The 27,794-nt window shown below is 41.5% G+C and overlaps 2 protein-coding genes across 2 annotated transcripts in view; both read left to right on the top strand.

The window, feature by feature from the left end:
* Positions 1–27,794, top strand: part of uchl3 (ubiquitin carboxyl-terminal esterase L3 (ubiquitin thiolesterase)) — a 111,795-nt gene that overhangs the window by 33,986 nt on the left and 50,015 nt on the right. The window lies entirely within an intron of this gene.
* fbxl3a (F-box and leucine-rich repeat protein 3a) lies at positions 319–20,549 on the top strand. Its single transcript, XM_061970686.2, has 5 exons — positions 319–530; positions 4,758–5,129; positions 7,748–7,870; positions 14,252–14,423; positions 18,789–20,549. Exons 2-5 carry the CDS (start codon positions 4,758–4,760, stop codon positions 19,427–19,429), a joined length of 1,308 nt encoding a protein of 435 aa, XP_061826670.2. The 5' UTR covers positions 319–530; the 3' UTR covers positions 19,430–20,549.

The raw sequence follows: 27,794 nt of genomic DNA, 5'->3' as shown, positions 1-27,794 counted from the left end.
AGTACAATTTCTGGCTACTCTACTCACCTCTGCTTATAGCATATAAGAATATTCTATTACTGTTAAGCGAACTATGAATAATAAAACATGTGTCCTTTATCATAGCTACACGTATGACAAAAAAAAGTGCGTGAAAATCAGTGGTATTCAGTGAGGTAAAATTAATTAAATGCGCTGACAGTTCATTGCTCCTGCCAAATGAATTGCACTGAGTGGAGCGGATCACCGCTCCAAGATGGCGGCCCCGCGTCTCGTCAGTAGCGCTCCATGCTGCGTAGTCTATGGTGCTGACTGTCTCCCAGTGGGAAATAGGTCAACTCCAGCCGGGACGCCTCGCTCTGTGGTCGCGGCTCTTGATCTATTAACACCCAGGACTTGCGTGTTTGTTTTGGATGCCCACGACCGACCAACGACCAACTGCTCTCCGATGCGCGATATTTTGCTGTCCCGAATGATCTTTCCCAGCGTGGCTGAAGCGTCAACTCGGCTGTGGGATTTAGCTGCTAACAGGCTAACTGAGTGTAAACAAGGTAGGTTTGTGGCGTTTACCTGCCTCGGAAACATTCAAGTTTTACAAATGCCAACTATTTAGCACATTAATTACATTTGTGTCTTATTAATTGGTCAATATTCACATTATGCCTCTGGTTGACTGAGAAGCGACTGAGCAATATTGTCACAATATTAGCTCACATAACCGTTTATGTCATCGTCAGTATGTTTTCAATACGTTTGTTTGCGTGATATTGCTTATAATTGACAAATATTTGAAGTTTACGTATTTGTTTATGAAGCTAGGGTTAGTTAGGGTTAGCCAGCGCGAACTTTCTCAGCTGCTTTTTAAATGAAAGTGTGCAATATTATTATATTGTGTATTGTTGTTGTACAATTATTTCAAACACCCAATTTATCGCTGAAAGACTAAAATGCAACAGATTCCAAAACTGCTTATGCTAACCGACCAAAACATTAGGTTGAATGTACAAACCCCGTTTCCATATGAGTTGGGAAATTGTGTTAGATGTAAATATAAACGGAATACAATGATTTGCAAATCATTTTCAACCCATATTCAATTGAATATGCTACAAAGACAACATATTTTGATGTTCAAACTGATAACAATTTTTTTGTTGTTGCAAATAATCATTAACTTAGAATTTCATGGCTGCAACACGTGCCAAAGTAGTTGGGAAAGGGCATGTTCACCACTGTGTTACATGACCTTTCCTTTTAACAACACTTAATGAACGATTGGGAACTGAGGAAACTAATTGTTGAAGCTTTGAAAGTGGAATTCTTTCCCATCCTTGTTTTATGTCGAGCTTCAGTCGTTCAACAGTCCGGGGTCTCCGCTGTCGTATTTTACGCTTCATAATGCACCACACATTTTCGATGGGAGACAAGTCTGGACTGCAGGCGGGCCAGGAAACTACACGCAGTCTTTTTTTTTCGAAGCCACGCTGTTGCAACACGTGCTGAATGTGGCTTGGCATTGTCTTGCTGAAATAAGAAGGGGCGTCCATGAAAAAGACGACGCTTAGATGGCAGCATATGTTGTTCCAAAACCTGTATGTACCTTTCAGCATTAATGGTGCCTTCACAGATGTGTAAGTTACCCATGCCTTGGGCACTAATGCACCCCCATACCATCACAGATGCTGGCTTTTGAACTTGATGCCAGCAACACGTGACAAAGAATTTGGTAAAGGTGGCAAGAAATACTGATAAAGTTGAGGAATGCTCATCAAACACTTATTTGGAACATCCCACAGGTGAACAGGCAAATTGGGAACAGGTGGGTGCCATGATTGGGTATAAAAGTAGATTCCATGAAATGCTCAGTCATTCACAAACAAGGATGGGACGAGGGTCACCACTTTGTCAACAAATGCCTGAGCAAATTGTTGAACAGTTTAAGAAAAACCTTTCTCAACCAGCTATTGCAAGGAATTTAGGGATTTCACCATCTACGCTCCGTAATATCATCAAAGGGTTCAGAGAATCTGGAGAAATCACTGCACGTAAGCAGCTAAGCCCGTGACCTTCCATCCCTCAGGCTGTACTGCATCAACAAGCGACATCAGTGTGTAAAGGATATCACCACATGGGCTCAGGAACACTTCAGAAACCCACTGTCAGTAACTACAGTTGGTCGCTACATCTATAAGTGCAAGTTAAAACTCTCCTATGCAAGGCGAAAACCGTTTATCAACAACACCCAGAAACGCCGTCGGCTTCGCTGGGCCTGAGCTCATCTAAGATGGACTGATACAAAGTGGAAAAGTGTTCTGTGGTCTGACGAGTCCACATTTCATTTTTGGAAACTGTGGACGTCGTGTTCTCCGGACCAAAGAGGAAAAGAACCATCCGGATTGTTCTAGGCGCAAAGTGTAAAAGGCAGCATGTGTGATGGTATGGGGGTGTATTAGTGGCCAAGACATGGGTAACTTACACATCTGTGAAGGCGCCATTAATGCTGAAAGGTACATACAGCTTTTGGAGCAACATATGTTGCCATCCAAGCAACGTTACCATGGACGCCCCTGCTTATTTCAGCAAGACAATGCCAACTTCAACGCTGCTTCATAGTAAAAGAGTGCGGGTACTAGACTGGCCTGCCTGTAGTCCAGACCTGTCTCCCATTGAAAATGTGAAGCCTAAAATAGCACAACGGAGACTGTTGAACAACTTAAGCTGTACATCAAGCAAGAATGGGAACGAATTCCACCTGAGAAGCTTCAAAAATGTGTCTCCTCAGTTCCCAAACGTTTACTGAGTGTTGTTAAAAGGAAAGGCCATGTAACACAGTGGTGAACATGCCCTTTCCCAACTACTTTGGCACGTGTTGCAGCCATGAAATTCTAAGTTAATTATTATTTGCAAAAAAAAAAATAAAGTTTATGAGTTTGAACATCAAATATGTTGTCTTTGTAGTGCATTCAATTGAATATGGGTTGAAAAGGATTTGCAAATCATTGTATTCCGTTTATATTTACATCTAACACAATTTCCCAACTCATATGGAAACGGGGTTTGTATTAATGGAGAAGCCCTTGAAATGCAAATACATTTAAACTGAACACAAAACAGTACAACACAGGACAAGTTACACAACAAACAATTATAGACTATCATTCTTTTTTTCTTCTTTTTTTGTCTTGTCCAGCTTCTCAGGCAAATCATATAGTTGATGTAGATGCCCATATCGGCTGTTCAGATCTACTTTACAAAAGAGAAGTGTAGGATACTTCTCTTGTTGCCTTATTTGTATTTGACTTTATTAAATGTATTTATATTATCATTTGGTGCAGCCAGGAGGGGATAGAAAGAGGAAAAAAAAGGAAGACAGAGAGGGAAATTGTGGGTACAAGAGGGGGATTAGACAGAGAGACAAAAACAACAACAGCAAACACAACAACAATAGCATACTTGCCAACTTTGAGACCTCCGATTTCGGGGGTTGGGGGGCGGGGGGCGTGGTCGGGGGTGTGGCGGGGGGCGTGGTTGTGGGCGTGGTTAAGATATATATATATATATATATATATATATATATATATATATATATATAAGAAATACTTGACTTTCAGTGAATTCTAGCTATATATATATATATATATATATATATATATATATATATATATAAATAAATAAAAGAAATACTTGAATTTCAGTGTTCATTTATTTACACATATACACACACATAACACTCCTCTACTCATTGTTGAGTTAAGGGTTGAATTGTCCATCCTTGTTCTATTCTCTGTCACTATTTCAGAACACACACATTATACAAATATACATTATAAAATCAATAAGAAAACGGGAGCTCTAATTTGGGAGTCTGAATTGGGATCAGAAGTTCCTATATAAACATTGCGCACTCACGTCGCCTTTTTGTATTGATTACTGCAGCTGTGCACTGGATTCATTCACAAATACAAACTACAACTCACAAACACTTTAGAGTTAGGCTCCACCATCAGAATGTGTACTTAAACTTATAAAGATCACATGGATATTATTCAGTGAGTTGATTCACCAAAACTAACCTGTTATACAGGAGGAAAAAGCACACAGGACGTTTCAATTGTTCACAGACTGGTCGCTCTCATCAGAATGACAAGACACTTCCGGTCTGCAGGTGATAGCATTCAATTGGGAAGAAACGCCCTACTGCCCCCTACTGACCAATGTGAATACTGATAAATGTGTAATGACAGCTCCAAAAACGAATTCAAACCACAAAATAAACTAAATGAATCAACACAAAAATGTGACACATTATGGGTGGGTCACATGTGCATGTACAACAGGCTGTCAACACGTCACTCAGGTCCGCATGGAGCTGGAGGGGGCGTGGCCTCCAGCTCCGCCTGAATTTCGGGAGATTTTCGGGAGAAAATTTGTCCCGGGAGGTTTTCGGGAGAGGCGCTGAATTTCGGGAGTCTCCCGGAAAATCTGGGAGGGTTGGCAAGTATGAACAATAGAGCAACATCAGCAAATACGATATGTACAAATATGATGGTAAAAGTGATTGCAAAGAAGCAGTTAGCGAAATAAATAATAATACAGAAATAACAATGAGCATTATTACACTACAAATGGATTTGCTGCTGCTCTGTATTTTGCTGTCCTAATTCTCCTTTCATGAAATTGGTCGTCATGCGTTCAATGCGGCTTGGTTTTCATATTTTCTTGCAGCACTGAACTTCAAGTTGAGTGAGAGTGAATGCACTGTTATTGTCGTGTTTCAGATGAAGCGGACGAAAGGCGCCAAGAATGACAGCAACGACTCCTCCAGCAAGAGCCCGCCCGAGGCTCACAAGAAGATCCGGAAGGAGTCGATTGCGGTGTCTGAGGCCGGCGACTCGCCAGATTTCAACTGGGCTCACCTGCCCCAGGAGCTCCTCCTCCACATCTTTCAGTACTTAACACTGCTGGACCGGGCCTACGCCTCTCAGGTGTGCCGTGGGTGGAACCAAGCCTTCCACATGCCTGAGCTGTGGAGATGCTTCGAGTTTGAGCTCAACCAGCCCGCCAGCTCCTACCTGAAGGCCACGCATCCGGACCTTATCAAGCAGATCATCAAGAGGCACTCTAACCATCTGCAGTATGTTAGCTTCAAGGTGGGAGCACCTCTGTTGAAACATGTTCACGGGGCTTTAAACATACCGTATTTTCCGCACCATAAGCCGCCCTGGGTTATAAGCCGCGCCTTCAATGAACGGCATATTTCAAAACTTTGTCCAGCTATAAGCCGCCCCGTGTTATAAGCTGCATCTAACTGCGCTAAAGGAATGTCAAAAAAACAGTCAGATAGGTCAGTCAAACTTTAATAATATATTAAAAACCAGCGTGATGTGGGCGCGCATGGAGTCGTATATCAACATGGACGGAGCTGCGTGAAAAAAGCCACCCGGCCTCTTCGCGTAAACTTACCTTAACCACTCGCTCATCTTTTCTTCATCCATCCATCCCTTCGAGTTAGCTTTTATGATGACGCCGGCTGGAAAGGTCTCTTTTGGCAAGGTCTTCCTTTTGAATATCACCATGGGTGGAAGTTTCTGGCCATTAGCATGGCAAGCTAGAACCACAGTGAAGGATGACTTCTCATTCCCTGTGGTGCGAATATTCACCGTACGTGCTCCCGTTGTATCCACAGTGCGGTTCACAGGAATATCAAAAGTCAGTGGAACCTCGTCCATGTTGATAATGTTCTCTGGCCGGATCTTTTTTTCAGCTATCTTGTTTTTACAATATGCACGGAAAGTAGCCAGCTTTTCTTGAAAGTCTTTAGGCAGTTGCTGTGAAATAGTAGTCCGTGTGCGGATGGAGAGATTGCGTCTTTTCATGAACCGGAAACCTATCGCTTAGTAGGAGCCATTTTGTGGTCTTTACAGATGTAAACACACAAAGGAAATGAAACGTAATATCCGCGCGCTTCTTCTTCTTCTTCTACGCGGGCGGGTGGTTGCTTACAGTAGAAGAAGAAGCGCTTCCTGTTCTATGGGGGCGGGTGCTTACCTTGGCGGTTGCTTGCGTAGAAGAAGAAGCACTTCCTCTTCTACGGGGAAAAAAGATGGCGGCTGTTTACCGTAGTTGCGAGACCGAAACTTTATGAAAATGAATCTTAATATTAATCCATATATAAAGCGCACCGGGTTATAAGCCGCACTGTCAGCATTTGAGTAAATTTGTGGTTTTTAGGTGCGGCTAATAGTGCGGAAAATACGGTACCTGCCAACTACTCCGGTTTTCCCGTAATTAGTACGGTTTTCATCAACCTATTCCGGGTTACGGTTGCAGTGATAAAAAATACGGTTTTTCATTAATTAAATTTTTTTTTTTTTTTTAAAGTTTTATTCACGAAATCGCGTAACAACAATGACAATCGACACTGCTTCCCGTAACTTCCTATCGAGCCATTCCGGATGCTATGCACGAGGCTATTTATATCACCGCTGCCAAGCACGAGGCCATTGTTTCCAAACGAGCGAACGATCATGGAATCAGCCGGAGAAAAATCGCAAACGAGTCTTAAACCGAAAAGAAAACTGCAGTCATTCCGTGAAGAATATTCAAAAGCCTATCCGGGAATAATTATCCGTTCCAAAAAGGGTGAAAACTACGCGAATTGCACCTTGTGCAGACAAGATTTTTCGATCGGACACGGAGGAATTAGCGATGTAAAAGACCACGTTGGGACAAAAAAACACAAGTCTAATGCCGCTGCTAGCGATACAAGTGGAAAACTTTCAACGTTTTTCGTCGCCCAAACAGATTCTTTGGATGTGATAAATGCCGAAGTTTTATTTACGGAGGCAATAATTGAGCAAACAAAAAGGTAATGCCACCAATGTTATCTATTGGAATTGTTTAGTACTGTTATACTGTTAAAAGTGTTTATACTATTTATGCTTTCAAGTCCAAGTTGAAGAAATCTTGTTAAATGTTGACAGCATAACTACCAAAATACAGAAGTATGTCCTTAATATTTTTGCAGTGCTATTTCTGTTGAAAAGTTCAAATGATTACATTAGAGATGTGATGTGCCACTTTTCAAGTGTCTGATGGCTTACATTAATTTTCATTAATTTGTCATATTTTGAAAGGCTTACAAAAAAACTACATTTGAATTGTAATTCCATGCTATTGACAGGACTATTAATTTTAATGGAGTTAGCTTACCATGTTTACAGTATGATAATTGTGATAGAAATGTGAATTTTAGGCACAGAATATTTTTTACAATTGAACAAGGCAGTAGATTATACAAGCTTGGACAGAAAGTTAATAATGACACCAATTTTTTTTTAATGGAATTGTTTAGTACTGTTTTACCATTTGTTTACTGTAAAAAGTGTTTATACTTTCAATGAACAAATTGAAGTCTTGTGAAAGGTTGACAGGATAACTGGCATTAACTGTCAAAATAATTTCAAACTATTGAAGTTAGCTTACAGAATAAACATGTCAATCAACCCATATGATTTTTGCTGTAATATTTTTGTTTTGAAAAGTCACTGTGACTGATAGAAAAGTGATGGTTTTAGCAACATTTTAACCTGTCTGAATGCTAATAATCATTTTGCGTCAGGGGGCGAAGGAACCCCCCACCAGGACTTTGTCCTGGACCTACCGGGGCCTGCGGCCCCTGGACCCTGGCTACTAGGTTTTTTTGATTTCAAAAGTTGGCAGGTATGTTTAAACCATTTTTAACAACCTTTTTATGTTACCTCACCAGGTGGACAGCAGCACTGAGTCTGCAGAGGCTGCCTGTGACATTCTTTCACAGTTGGTGAACTGCTCATTAAAGACCTTGGGGCTCATCTCCACAGCCAGGCCCAGTTTCATGGAGGTTTCAAAGGTATTACCAACACTAACTGTCGACTAGGTATCCAGTTTGGAAGCATTCTGTTTCATCTTTCACAATTGCAAGATGTTGCGGCAATGCTTTGTATGAACCTAACCAACGTTCTCTAGTTGCGTACGAAGAATATTAATCGTCACTAGGGATGGGAATTGACAAGATTTTTCCGGTTTCCAATTCTTTCTTTTGATTCTGTTTAACAATTTGGTTCCTTAAAAAAAAGAGAAAAAAGGGTGGATTAGACTCAATTTAGTTTAGTTTAGAGGTAACATGACCTTAGAAAGCCTACAGTGAGGCCACATACTGTATGTAGCATAGAGGGGAAAAATACTTTTTAGAAAATAAATTAATGTTCTTCTGTAGACTTTAACAAAATAAATCATGTGGAAATGACACAAGAATGTAACATTTAGTAACGTGATATTACCTTATTACCGTATTTTTCGGAGTATAAGTCGCTCCGGAGAATAAGTCGCACCGGCCGAAAATGCATAATAAAGAAGGGAAAAAACATATATAAGTCGCACTGGAGTATAAGTGGCATTTTTTGGGGAAATGTATTTGATAAAAGCCAACAGCAAGAATAGACATTTGAAAGGCAATTTAAAATAAATGAAGAATAGTGAACAACAGGCTGAATAAGTGTACGTTATATGAGGCATAAATAACCAACTGGTATGTTAACGTAACATATTATGGTAAGAGTCATTCAAATAACTAGAACATATAGAACATGCTATACCAGGGGTGCTCATTATGTCGATCGCGATCTACCGGTCGATCTCGGAGGGTGTGTCAGTCGATCACCAGCCAGGCATTAAAAAAAATAGTCCTAAAAATGAGCGATCATAAATCTTCACTATGACGTCACTTTCGTCACTTGATTGACATTCACGGCACCCGAGGGTCTTCTGAGATGACGCTGGCTGCTGCCAGATCATTAAAATTACCGACTGGAAGGCGAGAAACACTTTATTTCAACAGACTCTGGCGCCGTACCTGTCGTCAAAACTCCAAAGACCGACCGCACAGTTGCACAATAAAAGCTCTGCTTCATCCTGCCTGCGCTACCAAAATAAGAGTCTCAAAAAGCTGGCGTGCACAAGCTAGCAAGCTACGGAGTTTGCCGACAATGTATTTCTTGTAAAGTGTATACAAAGGAGTACGGAAGCTGGACAAATAAGATGCCAAAAACCAACCACTTTCATGTGGTATTGGACAGAAAGGAGGACTTTTTTTCTCCTCCATTCGAAAATGCGGACGTTATCATCACCACTGTCTGATTACAATCAATGCAAGTCATTAGAATCAGGTAATACACCAACTTATATTCTTGTCTTCATGAAAGAAAGGAATCTATATGTGTTAAACATGCTTGTATTATCTTTAACCACCTTTAACTTGTTAACAATATTAACTATATGTGTTAAACATGCTTGTATTATCTTTAACCACCTTTAAGTTGTTAACAATATTAACTATATGTGTTAAACATGCTTGTTTTATCTTTAACCACCTTTAAGTTGTTAACAATATTAACTATTTGTGTTAAACATGCTTGTATTATTTTTAACCACCTTTAACTTGTTAACAATATTAACTATATGTGTTAAACATGCTTGCATTATCTTTAAACACCTTTAACTTGTTAACAATATTAACTATAAGTATTAAACATACTTGTATTATCATTAAACACCTTTAATGTATTAACAATATTAACTATATGTGTTAAACATGCTTGCATTATCATTAAACACCTTTAACTTGTTAACAAAAACATATATTTCATAAATAAGTAAATATAAATTATATATATGAATGAGGTAGATCCCCACGACTTGATCAATTGAAAAGTAGCTCGCCTGCAGAAAAAGTGTGAGCACCCCTGTGCTATACGTTTACCAAACAATCTGTCACTACTAATCGCTAAATCCCATGAAATCTTATACGTCTAGTCTCTTACGTGAATGAGATCAATAATATTATTTGATATTTTACGCTAATGTGTTAATCATTTCACACTTAAGTCGCTCCTGAGTACAAGTCGCGCACCCCCGGCCAAACTATGAAAAAAACTGCCACTTATAGTCCGAAAAATACGGTACATGCAAAATGAGATATGTCAAACCTTTATTGGTTCTAATTTTGATGATAGTGGCTTACAGTTTATTAAAACTTTGATTTGAAAATCTCAGAAAATGTGGGGTTTCAAAAAGTGTAAGCCAAGATCATCAAAATGATAATAAAGGCTTGACATACCTCACTTTGCATGTACGGTAATGAGTTAATATCACATATTAGTTTCACATTTGAAGTTGATTGCCAGAGGTGGGTAGTAACGCGCTACATTTACTCCGTTACATCTACTTGAGTAACTTTTGGGATAAATTGTACTTCTAAGAGTAGTTTTAATGCAACGTACTTTTACTTTTACTTAAGTAAAATTATAGAGAAGGAACGCTACTTTTACTCCGCTACTTTTATCTACATTCAGCTCGCTACTCGCTACTAATTTTTATCGATCTGTTAGTGCACGCTTTGTTTGTTTTGGTCTGTCAGACAGACCTTCAAAGTGCCTGCCTTACTGGTGACGTTTCACTTCGTTCCACCAATCAGATGCTGTCACTGGTGACGTTGGACCAATCAAACAGAGCCAGGGGTCACATGACCTGACTTAAACAAGTGTAAAAACTTATTGGGGTGTTACCCTTTAGTGGTCAATTGTACGGAATATGTACTGTACTGTGCAATCTAATAATAAAAGTTCCAATCAATCAAAAGTGTGAAGGAAAAAAGATACATTTTTATTTCAACCGTACATCCCGTCAAAAGCCTAAAGACTGACCGCACATGAGGGCGTTCCTGTCTTCACAATAAAAGTGCCGCTCCATCGCGCCTGCGCTTTCAAAACAAGAGTCTCCGAAAGCCAGCGCAAACAAGCTAGCAAGCAACGGAGTTTGACGCCAATATATTTCTTGTAAAGTGTATAAAAACAAATATGGAAGCTGGACAAATAAGATGCCAAAAACCAACCACTTTCATATGGTATTAGACAGAAAGGATCGGAACTTTTCTTCTCCTCCATTTGAAAACGTGGACGTTATCATCACGACTGTCTGATTACAATCAATGCAAGTCATCAGAATCAGGTAATACACCAACTTATATTCTTGTCTTCATGAAAGAAAGGAATCTATATGTTAAACATGCATGTATATTCATTAAAACACCTTTAACATGTAAACAAAAACAGCAAAATAAATAAATATAAATTATATACTGTATATATCAATGTATGTATATATATATATATATATATATATATATATATATATGATATGAGTGTGTATGTTACTCATCAGTTACTCAGTACTTGAGTAGTTTTTTCACAACATACTTTTTACTTTTACTCAAGTAAATATTTGGGTGACTACTCCTTACTTTTACTTGAGTAATAAATCTCTAAAGTAACAGTACTCTTACTTGAGTACAATTTCTGGCTACTCTACCCACCTCTGGGCGTTATTGCTGCTGGGATGAGATCGGAGCAGTTCAAAAATACAACTTTCATTTATAATTGTTGCATGCTGTGTGTTCAAATATTTCAGCATATTGTATGTCCTCCTTGATGAAATAGCAGCCCTATAATTATTACAAGTAGCGCGGTTGTTTTTGTAAAATGTTAGTGTATGTTCTGACCAGTAATGTTGTGTCGTTCGAACGAACGAATCTTTTGAGTGAACGTACTGAACCGAATCACTTCATGAACTGATTCGTTCCTTTCTCAGTTCAGTTGAGCTCCGCCGCGACCATGCCAGTATGAGTGGAACTGGCGCATTCTGTGACGTCGGCGAACGACGCAGCCAGCTACTCATCATGGGGGCGGGGGGGAGGGACTGAGCGAACGATTCGTTCACCGCGGATTAACGACATGAATCACTCAGTGAACGACAACGCTCTCGCTCTCTGCTCTGCTTGCCCCAATGCCGCGAGTGATTCTCCTCCCGTCGCGGGGATATGTTTCATGCCATTGGCATCCGTTCTCCATTCATTCTCCAAGCTAACGGCTAATGTTGACTCAAGCCACGTGAAAACAAACACACACATTATCTCAACACATAAAGTTATGAGAGTAGAGGAGACAGAAAGAAAGTCAGTGCAGGGTAGAGATGCGCGGTTTGTGGACACAACCGCGGATTATCCGCGGATCGGGCGGTTGAAATAAAAAAAAATTAGATTTTATCGGCGGGTCGGGTCGGGCGGTTGAAATTAAAAAAAAAAAGATTTTAAATAGATTCAGGCGGGTGGCAGTTAAACCAATTGGTAAATATATATACATAGTTAAATGTTGTTACCCACATACGAAAAACGAGCAGGCACCTGCAGCATATGCCACAACAGAAGAAAAAAAAAAAAAGAGATGGACACTTTTACGGAGCGGAGAAGGGACGCCTCGCCGGGGTCCGGGACCGAGGCCCCTTCCCCCGAGAGGGCCCCACCGGGAGCCGTAGCTGAGGCGATCCGCGAGAAGGGCCCGACGCACGTCCAGGGTCACCACCGCGCCCACCGCACCGACACCCCGCCTCGTCCGCCTTCGCCGCGGCCGGCGTCACGTGCAGCAGGTAAGCAGCTTACCTGCCCGCCACCCCCGTGGCCGGGGGCTCGTAACAAGGGGGCACTCCGCACGCTCCGCCCGCGCAGCTTACCTGCCCGCCACCCCTGTTGCCGGGTGCGCGTAACAGGGGTCACTCCGCGCGCAGTGCGCTCACGAAAGGGGTGGGGCTCACCCTGGTTGATATAGACAGCAGCTAGGACGGTGGCCATGGAAGTTGGAACCCGCTAAGGAGTGTGTACCAACCCACCTGCCGAATCAACTAGCCCTGAAAATGGATGGCGCTGGAGCGTCGGGCCCATATACCCGGCCGTCGCCGGCAGCGAGACGCGCTTGGAGGTGCGCTCAGCGCGGCTCCCATATGATTGCGCACTGGTGTGCGTCTGGGTCGTGACAGCGTGGCACGCGAATGTCTGTGCTGCATTGGATCAGTCTCCTTTCTTTAACAGGCAAAAGCTTTATAACCTCACTAATGCCTTGCATCGTCTATATTAGATATATAACAACGGGCGGGTGCGGGCGGATGGCGGGCGGATGCGGTTCTGATCAAATGTTAGATCGGGTGGATTGCGGATGGTTGACGACTTTCTGATGCGGTTGCGGATGAAATAATTGCCTATCCGCGCATCTCTAGTGCAGGGCAAGGCTGAGCAGCAGCGACGCGGGGAGGGGCGGGGGGTAAAGTGTAGGGCAGGCTGTTTGAAAAGATTTAAAATAAAAATAATAACTAATGTATGTACATATACATAGGCTATTATTTATCTTGATTTTTATATTATTTAAGCTATTTATTTTCTTTTTTATTGCATATTTAAGTTGATATTTCCATTTTTATATTTTTAAATGTAAGCTACAGAAATTTTAGTTTTAATGTTGGCTTTTCTGGCACTTGGTTTAATAATTGTTTTGTTTTATTTAAGGTAGCCTATTTATTTCCTTTTTGTTTGCACATTTAAGTTAATATTTTCTTTGTTATATTTTTAAACGTAGGCTACAGAACATTTAGTTTTTATGTTGGCATTTCTGGCTCTTAATTTATTTGTTTTATTTTGAAGGTATTTATTTTCTTTTTGTTTGCATATTTAAGTTGACATTTTCTTTGCTACAGAACATTTAGTTTTTATGTTGGCATTTGTTAAGGGTTTCTTAATTTAATATTTGTTTTTGCACTAAACAAACAAAGCCTATTTATTTAACTGTTGATTGCAAGCATTTTAGTAGGCTATAACTATTTTTTTTATTTCCCACTTTTATTTATTTCTTATTTTCATTTCAGTGCAATAAAACATATTTAACAACAGGACTCACGAACCTACTGACACAGAGAAGTGAGTGTGTCGCGGAGGAGGACGTCACATTGAGGCTCTCGTTCAGTCACTGTGCGTGTCGTTCATTGGGTGCTGAGGGCTTGTGTCGTTGGCGAACTGACACACACCGAGATCTGACGCTGGGGAAGCTGTTACTGACTGACTCATGATTCGCCGACCTGCCCACAGAACTGCTGCTGCAGAAGTGATTCGGTGAACAAATTTTTTGAAGGAATCAATTTAAGGAACTGATTCTAGTGATTCAGTACAGTCAAAAGAACTGCCGATCCCATCACTACTGACCAGGCATGGCCATTTTGTGATTTGACGTCACTGCGCAGTACGCACGTTGCGTAATGACGTCATCCCCACCCGGAAGAATCGATAAGAGGAAATCATACACTGATTTGTTTACGATTCCCATCCCTAACCTTCACTTTTGTTCCTTCCGTCCAGTCTCACTTCATCTCTGCTCTGACGGTGGTCTTTGTCAACTCCAAGTCGCTGTCGTCGCTGAAGATCGACGACACGCCGGTGGACGACCCCTCGCTGAAGGTGCTGGTGGCCAACAACAGCGACACGCTTAAACTGCTGAAGATGAGCAGCTGCCCTCACGTCTCGCCAGCAGGTATGTGATGGCGTAGAAAACACTGAAGCAGAAAAAGCCTAAAGAATTTGCCTGACTGACAAGCTGGCATTTTTATCGCCTTTTTACAGAACTCAGCTAAGCAGAATATTTGACGCAACGTTGTGCACTTTCATATGATGTAATTGGATGTTAATGACCCGTATTTTCCGCACCATAAGGCGCCCTGGGTTATAAGCCGCGCCTTCAATGAACGGCATATTTCAAAACTTTGTCCACCTATAAGCCGCCCCGTGTTGTAAGCCGCATCTAACTGCGCTAAAGGAATGTCAAAAAAACAGTCAGATAGGTCAGTCAAACTTTAATAATATATTAAAAACCAGCGTGATGTGGGCGCGCATGGAGTCGTATATCAACATGGACGGAGCTGCGTGAAAAAAGCCACCCGGCCTCTTCGCGTAAACTTCCCTTAACCACTCGCTCATCTTTTCTTCATCCATCCATCCCTTCGAGTTAGCTTTTATGATGACGCCGGCTGGAAAGGTCTCTTTTGGCAAGGTCTTCCTTTTGAATATCACCATGGGTGGAAGTTTCTGGCCATTAGCATGGCAAGCTAGAACCACAGTGAAGGATGACTTCTCATTCCCTGTGGTGCGAATATTCACCGTACGTGCTCCCGTTGTATCCACAGTGCGGTTCACAGGAATATCAAAAGTCAGTGGAACCTCGTCCATGTTGATAATGTTCTCTGGCCGGATCTTTTTTTCAGCTATCTTGTTTTTACAATATGCACGGAAAGTAGCCAGCTTTTCTTGAAAGTCTTTAGGCAGTTGCTGTGAAATAGTAGTCCGTGTGCGGATGGAGAGATTGCGTCTTTTCATGAACCGGAAACCTGTCGCTTAGTAGGAGCCATTTTGTGGTCTTTACAGATGTAAACACACAAAGGAAATGAAACGTAATATCCGCGCGCTTCTTCTTCTTCTTCTACGCGGGCGGGTGGTTGCTTACAGTAGAAGAAGAAGCGCTTCCTGTTCTATGGGGGCGGGTGCTTACCTTGGCGGTTGCTTGCGTAGAAGAAGTTTCACAAATTATAGACAACAATGGGAGCCGCAAATTTTAAATGAAATAATACTGCATACAAAGTTTTTTTTTGCTTTGTGCTATGTATAAACCAGGGGTCTCAGACACACTGCCCACCCCTTTATATGGATTTTGTAAGCTGGTGCTGCACACGGGTTTTAAATGAGTGGCGCCTGTCAGCGTCATGCGTGCCGTGATGGTACAGCATATAGCACCCACTACAACCAACGTGCCTGATCAGCCACACGTTGTATGGGGCTCCCGCTTGCTCACGTAGTTGACAGCAAGGCATACTTGGTCAACAACCACACAGGTTACACTGACGGTGGCGGTATAAAAAAACTTTAACACTCTTACTAATAATGCGCCACACTGTGAACCCACACCAAACAAGAATGACAAGCACATTTCGGGAGAACATCTGCACCGTAACACAACATAAACACAAGAGGACAAATACCCAGAATCCCATGCAGCCCTAACTCTTCCGGGATACATTATACACCCCAGCTACCAAACCCCGCCCACCTCAACCGACGCACAAAGAGGGGGGGTGATGTGTGAGGGAGCAGGGTTGGGGTGGGGGCGGGGTTTGGTGGTAGCAGGGGTGTATAATGTAGCCCGGAAGAGTCAGGGCTGCATGGGATTCTGGGTGTTTGTCCTGTTGTGTTTATGTTGTGTTAAGGTGCAGATGTTCTCCCGAAATGTGTTTGTCATTCTTGTTTGGTTTTGGTTCAAAGTGTGGCGCATTATTAGTACCGTATTTTCCGCACCATAAGGCGCCCTGGGTTAAAAGCCGCGCCTTCAATGAACGGCATATTTCAAAACTTTGTCCACCTATAAGCCGCCCGGTGTTGTAAGCCGCATCTAACTGCGCTAAAGGAATGTCAAAAAACAGTCAGATAGGTCAGTCAAACTTTAATAATATATTAAAAACCAGCGTTCTAACAACTCTGTTCACTCCCAAAATGTACGCAAATGTGCAATCACAAACATACGTATATCAACATGGACGGAGCTGCGTGAAAAAAGCCACCCGGCCTCTTCGCGTAAACTTAAACTTACCTTAACCACTCGCTCATCTTTTCTTCATCCATCCCTTCGAGTTAGCTTTTATGATGACGCCGGCTGGAAAGGTCTCTTTTGGCAAGGTCTTCCTTTTGAATATCACCATGGGTGGAAGTTTCTGGCCATTAGCATGGCAAGCTAGAACCACAGTGAAGGATGACTTCTCATTCCCTGTGGTGCGAATATTCACCGTACGTGCTCCCGTTGTATCCACAGTGCGGTTCACAGGAATATCAGTTGCTGTGAAATAGTAATCCGTGTGCGGATGGAGAGATTGCGTCTTTTCATGAACCGGATCCCTGACGCTTAGTAGGAGCCATTTTGTGGTCTTTACAGATGTAAACAAACAAAGGAAATGAAACGTACGGTATATCCGCGCGCTTTTTCTTCTTCTACGCGGGCGGGTGGTTGCTTACAGTAGAAGAAGAAGCGCTTCCTGTTCTATGGGGGCGGGTGCTTACCTTGGCGGTTGCTTGCGTAGAAGAAGAAGCGCTTCCTGTTCTACCGGGAAAAAAGATGGCGGCTGTTTACCGAAGTTGCGAGATCGAAACTTTATGAAAATGAATCGTAATATTAATTCATATATAAAGCGCACCGGGTTAAAAGCCGCACTGTCAGCTTTTGAGTAAATTTGTGGTTTTTAGGTGCGGCTAATAGTGCGGAAAATACGGTAAGAGTGTTAAAGTTGTTTTATATGGTCACCGTCAGTGTAACCTGTGTGGCTATTGACCAAGTATGCCTTCCTGTCACGTGCGTGTTCAAGCAGAAGATGTATATTGTATAACAAGTGTTGGGCTGGCACGCTGTTAATACAGATTGTAGAGGGCGCCAAATGTTGTACCATCATGGCACGCCCTTATTATAGCTGTAAGGGTGAAATTCGGTGAATATAAATCCCGGGAGTTGCCTGCGAGAGGCACTGAATTCCGGAAGTCTCACGGGAAAATCGGGGGGTTCAGCAAGTGAGCTGCTGAGCCGCATCAGTGATCAAAGAGCCGCATGCGGCTCCGGAGCCGCGGGTTGCCGACCCCTGGTCTAGTCTGATGTGGTGTAACGGTGATAGCTTTCAGCACAGCAAAGCAGGTGACGTGAATGTTTAGAGGAGCTGTACTTTTTTTGGAATGTTGCCTATTGTTCACAATCGTTATGAGAGACATGAATACGGATGGATTTTTTTTAATTCATTCTAAATTTGATCAAAAGTCCACTTACAATGGACCATATGGGCGCTGTTCAATTTTGCCTATAGAGCCGCTAAAAACATCCAAACACCTCCATTATGGTTTTATATACATGATGTAAGTATATATGTAATGTAGTAACAGGCACATTTATAATAATATTTACGTATTTTGATCATTTTAGGCATACTCAATCAATCAATCAATCAATGTTTATTTATATAGCCCTAAATCACAAGTGTCTCAAAGGGCTGCACAAGCCACAACGACATCCTCGGTACAAAGCCCACATAAGGGCAAGGAAAAACTCAATAGAAAACGCTCTATAGCCCGCAGACTTTTTTTGGGCTCTGGGAATCACTAATAAGCCGGAGTTCTTTGAACGCAGATTTCTTGCCGGGACATATGGTACAATGCAATCGACAAGATAGGACGGAGCTAGACCGTGTAGTATTTTATACGTAAGTAGTAAAACCTTAAAGTCACATCTTAAGTGCACAGGAAGCCAGTGCAAGTAAGCCAGTATAGGCGTAATATGATCAAACTTTCTTGTTCTTGTCAAAAGTCTAGCAGCCGCATTTTGTACCAACTGTAGTCTTTTAATGCTAGACATAGGGAGACCCCAAAATAATACGTTACAGTAGTCGAGACGAGACGTAACGAACGCATGAATAATGATCTCAGCGTCGCTAGTGGATAAAATAGAACGAATTTTAGCGATATTACGGAGATGAAAGAAGGCCGTTTTAGTAACACTCTTAATGTGTGACTCAAAGGAGAGAGTTGGGTGGAAGATAATACCCAGATTCTTTACTGATTCGCCTTGTGTAATTGTTTGGTTGTCAAATGTTAAGGTGGTATTATTAAATAAATGTCGGTGTTTAGCAGGACCGATAATCAGCATTTCCGTTTTCTTGGCGTCTACATCAGTCTTCTCAGGTTTTTATTTGGGATTGTCGCAGCCGAAAATGCTTGATTTAGCAGTTGTTTTTTTTATAGCCTCAGCCAAGCTTAAGTGTATTGGTTTTTGAAATTGAAAGTGGAAAATACTTCAAAGAAGCAATTTGTGTGTTTTCAGGCATCATGTGTGTGGCCGATCAATGTCACGGCCTGAGAGAGCTGGCGTTGAACTACCACCTTCTGAGCGACGAGCTGCTGCTCGCCCTCTCCTCGGAGAAGCACGTACACCTCGAGCATCTGCGCATCGACGTGGTGAGCGAGAACCTGGGCCAGCACTTTCACACCATCAAGAAGAGCAGCTGGGACGCCATGGTGCGCCACTCGCCCAAGTTCAACCTGGTCATGTACTTTTTCCTCTACGAGGACGAGTTCGGGCCCTTTTTCAACGAGGAGATCCCCGTCACGCATCTTTACTTCGGCCGCTCCGTAAGCAAGGAGGTGCTCGGTCGGGTGGGCCTCTACTGCCCCCGCCTGGTGGAACTGGTAGTGTGCGCCAACGGTCTGCGCCCCCTGGACGAGGAGCTGATCCGCATCGCCAAGCACTGCACCCAATTGTCGGCCATCGGCCTGGGCGAGTGTGAGGTCTCCTGCAGCGCCTTCGTGGAAGTTGTCAAAATGTGCGGCCGCCGCCTCTCACAGCTGTCCATCATGGAGGAAGTGCTCATCCCGGATCACAAGTACTCCTTGGACGAAATCCACTGGGAGGTGTCCAAGCACCTGGGCCGGGTTTGGTTTCCGGACATGATGCCCACCTGGTAAAAGAATGACTGGAGTGTGGAACTCCTGTGGAGTGAAGTGCAGGAACTATAACGCAGATTCCAAAGTCACAGAAGCACTAAATCTCAGATGGTTGTCTTGGATACGAGAAACCTGCTGTGCCTCATCAAAAATGGAACTCATCGGGCTTCTTCCCTCGAGGAAACCTTTTTATAAAGGAGTTTAGCATAGTGATGACTCGGCACATGGTTTGTTGCACTACCACTTAAATTGCAGCTCTGCAGCACAGTATGGAGATGCGGTTTTTCAAACGATGAAGCCTGGATTATGCTTTAATTTGACATCTCTCAATCCGTTTATAGCTCTTTGGCGTGCAATTCTTTGCCGTAGCGCTGGTGGCCGGTGTTTTACAGAGCGTCAACTTAGTGAGTAATCGTTATTCTCGTCGACCATTTATTGTGTTTTCTGGACTATAGAGTGCACCGGTATATAAGCCACACCCACTAAATTTGGAAGAAAACAATATTTTTCCACATATTAGCCGCACTGGACTATAAACCGTAGATTATGTTGTGAAATGAGTTATTTGCACAGAAGGATTTTTTTAAATGTTTAATTACATACCTTAATTGTTTCTACGGGAGTAAAACAACTAATTTTCACAGACCCATAAACTGCGGAAGCTCGCTCTCCAATCAGCTGAACAGACTTAGCTTCAAAGTAACATTTTGGTGAATTTAATGGGGAATTTTTGAAACGGAAACAATACAAAAAGAATGCCATTGTAAGTTAATAATACTAACGCAGACACTTGCAAACAACACCAGCTTGATTACATTACGATAGCGTGTAGAAATAAGCACAAAAACAGTACTATTAAACATGTGACGGTTTAGTACGTATGAATTAGAGATGCGCGGATAGGCAATTATTTCATCCGCAACCGCATCAGAAAGTCGTCAACCATCCGCCATCCACCCGATCTAACATTTAATCAGAAGCGCACCCGCCCGTTGTTATATATCTAATATAGACGATGCAAGGCATTAGTGAGGTTATAAAGCTTTTGCCTGTTAAAGAAAGGAGACTGATCCAATGCAGCACAGACATTCAATGCGTGCCACGCTGTCACGGCCCAGACGCACACCAGTGCGCAATCATATGGGAGCCGCGCTGAGCGCACCTCCAAGCACGTGGAGGTGCGATGTCCCTCTCACCCGCAGCGGCTCCACCCGGGCTCGCGCCCGAGGCTTCAGCGCGCACCGCGCCGGCCATCCTACTCGTCGCGGCCTAGCCCTCGCGGCTCTCGCTGCCGGCGACGGCCGGGTATGGGCCCGACGCTCCAGCGCCATCCATTTTCAGGGCTAGTTGATTCGGCAGGTGGGTTGTTACACACTCCTTAGCGGGTTCCGACGTCCATGGCCACCGTCCTGCTGTCTATATCAACCAGGGTGAGCCCCACCCCTTTCGTGAGCGCACTGCGCGCGGAGTGACCCCTGTTACGCGCCCCCGGCAACAGGGGTGGCGGGCAGGTAAGCTGCGCGGGCGGAGCGCGCGGAGTGACCCCTGTTACGAGCCCCCGGCCACGGGGGTGGCGGGCAGGTAAGCTGCTTACCTGCTGCGCGTGACGCCGGCCGCGGCGGGGTGTCGGTGCGGTGGGCGCGGTGGTGACCCTGGACGTGCGTCGGGCCCTTCTCGCGGATCGCCTCAGCTACGGCTCCCTGTGGGGCCCGTCCCTTCCCCCGGCGAGGCGTCCCTTAAAAGTGTCCATCTTTTTTTTTTTTTCTTCTTCTGTTGTGGCATATGCTGCAGGTGCCTGCTCGTTTTTCGTATGTGGGTAACAACATTTAACTATGTATATATATTTCCCAATTGGTTTAACTGCCACCCGCCTGAATCTATTTAAAATCTAATTTTTTTTTAATTTCAACCGCCCGACCCGACCCGCGGATAAAATCTAATTTTTTTTTATTTCAACCGCCCGACCCGACCCGCGGATAAAATCTAATTTTTTTTTATTTCAACCGCCCGATCCGCGGATAATCCGCGGACTCCGCGGTTGTGTCCGCAAACCGCGCATCTCTAGTATGAATTGTTTTAGTTATATTACTGTTACTATAATATATTATAATACCGAATGCCCGAAGTGGGGCCGTGTCATTTTGTTTGGCCCGCAAAAGAAACCAAATTGAGTACATATTCATACTAACCTCGTTCAAGATGAACAATCTTTGATGGCATGTCCGCAAGGCTATACTGTAAAAAGTCAATAGATGGCAGCGCAGTTGCCAGAAATATACCGTAAAATACTCATACCATTTTTACTTTTATAGCAATGCACTGTAAAAACAGGGCACTTAAATTTTATAGTAAAAACGTAGCAGCTCAGTGGCCAGAATTTTGCAGTAAAATAACACTGGTACTGTTTTTTCAATTTCCAATTTAAAAATAGACAGATTTTACCGTAAAAAAAAAACAGTGGCACAGTTTTTCAATGCACGGTATAATTTGGTGTGAAACATTCTGGCGACTGAGGAGCAAGATTTTTTTCATCAGGCTAACTAGTTGCCATTTATTGAACCTGACAATCTTTACTACCTTATGATTATATATGGTGTTGTGAAGCTAAATTCTCACTTGTGGTGGTAATAATCGTACAAAAAGTGTAGACTTTCAACCCGCAGCACCTGCAGTAAGCAAACTCGTCCAACAGGTGGCACCATAGCACAATTACACACCTTTTCAGTCTGCAGGTGTTGCTACTATTATGGTTGTTGTATACAAAACGTTATGGCCGTTAGCGAAGAAAAATTCATAGATTAGCAGCACCTTTGTATAAGTTTGTAGTTTAGCTTTGTTTGTTGCAAGTAAACAATAGCAGTTAGATTACGAAGCTGGAATGAATCAATGTTGCTGTTATCGCTAACAGTGTTCCCCAATCATTTGTGCGCTCTCTGAACGAGTTGTAAACACATCGGAAATAATGTCCTATAATCTGACCCATAAGGCCTCTTGTGGGGAGAGTACGGAAAGCTACACAGGACAGTTTGGATGTGGAGGAACGAGCCATGACGCAAGAGCATAATCCAGGCTTCAGGCAGAAGGAAGAGTGTTTGGATCTTGATGCCATAACTACAAACATGGCCGTCGGAGATGTAAGTAAATAGAAATATGTATGTATATATATGTATATACAGTATACAGTGGGGCAAAAACGTATTTAGTCAGCCACCGATTGTGCAAGTTCTCCCACTTAAAATGATGACAGAGGTCTGTAATTTTCATCATAGGTACACTTCAACTGTGAGAGACAGAATGTGAAAACAAATCCAGGAATTCACATTGTAGGAATTTTAAATAATTTATTTGTAAATTATGGTGGAAAATAAGTATTTGGTCACTTCAAACAAGGAAGATCTCTGGCTCTCACAGACCTGTAGCTTCTTCTTTAAGAAGCTCTTCTGTCCTCCACTTGTTACCTGTATTAATGGCACCTGTTTGAACTGGTTATCTGTATAAAAGACACCTGTCCACAGCCTCAAACAGTCAGACTCCAAACTCCACTATGGCCAAGACCAAAGAGCTGTCGAAGGACACCAGGAAAAGAATTGTAGACCTGCACCAGACTGTGAAGAGTTAATCTACAATAGGCAAGCAGCTTGGTGTGAAAAAATCAACTGTGGGAGCAATTATCAGAAAATGGAAGACATACAAGACCACTGATAATCTCCCTCGATCTGGGGCTCCACGCAAGATCTCATCCCGTGGGGTCAAAATGATCATGAGAACGGTGAGCAAAAATCCCAGAACCACACGGGGGGGCCTGGTGAATGACCTGCAGAGAGCTGGGACCAAAGTAACAAAGGTTACCATCAGTAACACACTACGCCGACAGGGAATCAAATCCTGCAGTGCCAGACGTGTCCCCCTGCTTAAGCCAGTGCACGTCCAGGCCCGTCTGAAGTTTGCCAGAGAGCACATGGGTGATGCAGCAGAGGATTGGGAGAATGTCATGTGGTCAGATGAAACCAAAATATAACTTTTTGGTATAAACTCAACTCATCGTGTTTGGAGGAAGAAGAATACTGAGTTGCATCCTAAGAACACCATACCTACTGTGAAGCATGGGGGTGGAAACATCATGCTTTGGGGCTGTTTTTCTGCTAAGGGGACAGGCCGACTGATCCGTGTTAAGGAAAGAATGAAGGGGGCCCTGTATCGTGAGATTTTGAGCCAAAACCTCCTTCCATCAGAGAGAGCTTTGAAGATGAAACGTGGCTGGGTCTTCCAGCATGACAATGATCCCAAACACACCGCCCGGGCAACGAAGGAGTGGCTCCGTAAGAAGCATTTGAAAGTCCTGGAGTGGCCTAGCCAGTCTCCAGACCTCAACCCCATAGAAAATCTGTGGAGGGAGTTGAAAGTCCGTGTTGCTCGGCGACAGCCCCAAAACATCACTGCTCTCGAGAAGATCTGCATGGAGGAATGGGCCAAAATACCAGCTACTGTGTGTGCAAACCTGGTAAAGACCTATAGTAATCGTTTGACCTCTGTTATTGCCAACAAAGGTTATATTACAAAGTATTGAGTAGAATTTTTGTTATTGACCAAATACTTATTTTCCACCATCATTTACAAATAAATTATTTAAAAATCCTACAATGTGAATTCCTGGATTTTTTTTTCACATTCTGTCTCTCACAGTTGAAGTGTACCTATGATGAAAATTACAGACCTCTGTCATCATTTAAAGTGGGAGAACTTGCACAATTGGTGGCTGACTAAATACTTTTTTGCCCCACTGTATATATATATATATATATATGTATGTATGTATGTTTGTATGTATGTATGTATGTATGTGTGTGTGTCATGTTAAAGTGTACAGTGTTATTCCACGGTATGAACATCTTCAATTTGTTTGATTTTTTTTTTCCCGTGCAAAAGTGCGTCGGCTTTACAGACGAAGGCCGTTTGCACGATGTTTGTGGTACAGGCAGATATTCCCCACGCACCTTATGTCAATACCAAATGGTAATTCCTCTTGAGGAAGCGATCCGATAAATCTACGACGTAATTAACGAGATTGTTTTTAATTAGCCAAGTCGCTTGCGATGCACAAACTTCGCCCGGCACTTTCGGGACGCTCAGGTGCATTTTTCGTTTGAAGTTTTTTTTAAATGATCTGTGCATGCTCCTTTTTGTCTCATCACGTCTGAAAACATGATAGTTAATAAATCAATTAATTGAATGATAAATAAAAAGGAACCCGATAACTTTGCCCTGTTTGGTTGATCATGTTTGTTTTCTTCGTCGCCTCCAATCAGAGTGCAAGAGGGTTCGCTCTGTGCTTTTTTTTCTTTGGCTGTCACTTCTAGTCAAGGTACAAAGGGTTTGTTCTTTCCTTGAAAAATGCAACCAGTTGCGTAACAATAGTGGGGTCTATTGAATTACGCAGCCAACTAAAAAAAATGCAACTTTTAAGTTTTGGAACACCGATTTGGATATCAAATAACGCTCCCTCTGTAGAATTGCAATTATTAACCTTCTTCATTGAGGTTGTTTTCACCAGGTTTACTTTGTCAGTTACTTTCTAAGCACCAATTTGTGAACTTTTTCACGCTGTATTTGTCTACCTGCTGACTGTGGGTTAATATACAATGTGACCTACCTCACGCTGTAGTTGTCTACAATATTAATATTCCTGCTTTTAAATGGAGATTAAAAGGGAAATGTACATGTAGACCAGGGGTGCTCACACTTTTTCTGCAGGCGAGCTACTTTTCAATTGATCAAGTCGTGGGGATCTACCTCATTCATATATATCATTTATATTTACTTATTTATTAAATATATGTTTTTGTTAACAAGTTAAAGGTTTTTAATGATAATGCAAGCATGTTTAACACATATAGTTAATATTGTTAATACATTAAAGGTGTTTAATGATAATACAAGTATGTTTAATACATATAGTTAATATTGTTAACAAGTTAAAGGTGTTTAATGATAATGCAAGCATGTTTAACACATATAGTTAATATTGTTAACAAGTTAAAGGTGGTTAAAAATAATACAAGCATGTTTAACACAAATAGTTAATATTGTTAACAACTTAAAGGTGTTTACAGATAATGCAAGCATGTTTAACACATATAGTTAATATTGTTAACAACTTATAGGTGGTTAAAGATAATACAAGCATGTTTAACACATATAGATTCCTTTCTTTCATGAAGACAAGACTATAAGTTGGTGTATTACCTGATTGTGATGACTTGCATTGATAGGAATCAGACAGTGGTGATGATAACGTCCGCATTTTCGAATGGAGGAGCAAAAAAGTCCTCCTTTCTGTCCAATACCACATGAAAGTGGTTGGTTTTTGGCATCTTATTTGTCCAGCTTCCGTACTCCTTTGTATACACTTTACAAGAAACACATTGTCGGCAAACTCCGTAGCTTGCTAGCTTGTGCACGCCAGCTTTCTGAGACTCTTATTTTGGTAGCGCAGGCAGGATGAAGCAGAGCTTTTATTGTGCAACTGTGCGGTCGGTCTTTGGAGTTTTGACGACAGGTACGGCGCCAGAGTCTGTTGAAATAAAGTGTTTCTCGCCTTCCAGTCGGTAATTTGAATGAGCTGGCAGCAGCCAGCGTCATCTCAGAAGACCCTCGGGTGCCGTGAATGTCAATCAAGTGACGAAAGTGACGTCATAGTGAAGATTTATGATCGCTCATTTTTAGGACTATTTTTTTAATGCCTGGCTGGTGATCGACTGACACACCCTCCGAGATCGACCGGTAGATCGCGATCGACGTAATGAGCACCCCTGGTATAGCATAAAGCATAAAGCATAATTGAACTAAAAACAACTTAAATATTAAAAAGTGTTGTGCTGGCCTTCAGGACCTTTATTTCGCTTTTAACGTGGGTAGGAGATGCCAACTTGCAGTACTGTCATTTACTGCAATGGATGATATCGGCATTTTTTATAGGATAATGTTAAGCTGATTTAAAATATTGATATTGCAATCAACCTAATCATACATTTTATGCAATATTAGAATATCATCAAATTTCGACACTATTACTGTATGTATATCATTATCTTTTTTGTTAGCGTATTGATATGCCAGTATAAAATACTGATATCACAATGGATGTTATTGGTATTTTTAATAGGATAATATTGATGAGCCAGTTTCAAATATTTATCGCAATTAACCTAATCACACATTTTGTATGATATCAGGATATCATCAAATTTTGACACTATTATATTTTCTTTTTTGTTACAAAATTGATGTACCAGTATCAAATATTGATATCGCAATGGATATCAGTATTTTTAATTGGAAAATATTCATAATATTTAAAATAATGGTATCGCAATTAACCAATTATACATTTTGTATAATATTAGGATATCATCAAATTTTGACACTGTATTGATATGCCAGAATAAAATACTGATATCGCAATGGATGATATCGATATTTTTATTAGGATAATGTTGATGAGCCAATTTTAAATATTGATATCGCAATTATTGTATATCATTATCTTTTTTGTTACAGTGTTGATATGCCAGTATAAAATGCTGATATCACAATGGATGATATTGGTATTTTTAATAGGATAATATTGATGAGCCAGTTTCAAATATTTATCGCAATTAACCTAATCACACATTTTGTATGATATAAGAATATTATCAAATTTTGACACTATTATATTTTCTTTTTTGTTACAGAATTGATGTACCAGTATCAAATATTGATATCGCAATGGATATAACTGTATTTTTAATTGGAAAAATATTCATAATATTTAAAATAATGATATCGCAATTAACCAATTATACATTTTGTATAATATTAGGATATCATCAAATTTTGACTGTTGTATCATCTTTTTTGTTACTGTATTGATATGCCAGAATAAAATACTGATATCGCAATGGATGATATCGATATTTTTAATAGGATAGTGTTGATAAGCCAATTTTATATATTGATATCGCAATCAACCTAATCATACATTTGATGTAATATCAGGATATCATCAAATTTTGACACTATTATATTTTCTTTTTTTGTTACAAATTTGATGTACCAGTATCAAATATTGATATCGCAATGGATATCAGTATTTTTAATTGGAAAATATTCATAATATTTAAAATACTGGTATCGCAATTAACCAATTATACATTTTGTATAATATTAGGATATCATCAAATTTTGACTGTTGTATCATCTTTTTTGTTACTGTATTGATATGCCAGAATAAAATACTGATATCGCAATGGATGATATCGATATTTTTAATAGGATAGTGTTGATAAGCCAATTTTAAATATTGATATCGCAATCAACCTAATCATACATTTGACGTAATATCAGG

This window comes from Nerophis lumbriciformis, linkage group LG13 (genome assembly GCF_033978685.3).
Source record: "Nerophis lumbriciformis linkage group LG13, RoL_Nlum_v2.1, whole genome shotgun sequence".
In the NCBI taxonomy this organism is placed as follows: domain Eukaryota; kingdom Metazoa; phylum Chordata; class Actinopteri; order Syngnathiformes; family Syngnathidae; genus Nerophis; species Nerophis lumbriciformis.
The sequence above is the reverse complement of the archived record's forward strand: the minus strand, read 5'-3'. Positions and strand labels throughout refer to the sequence as shown.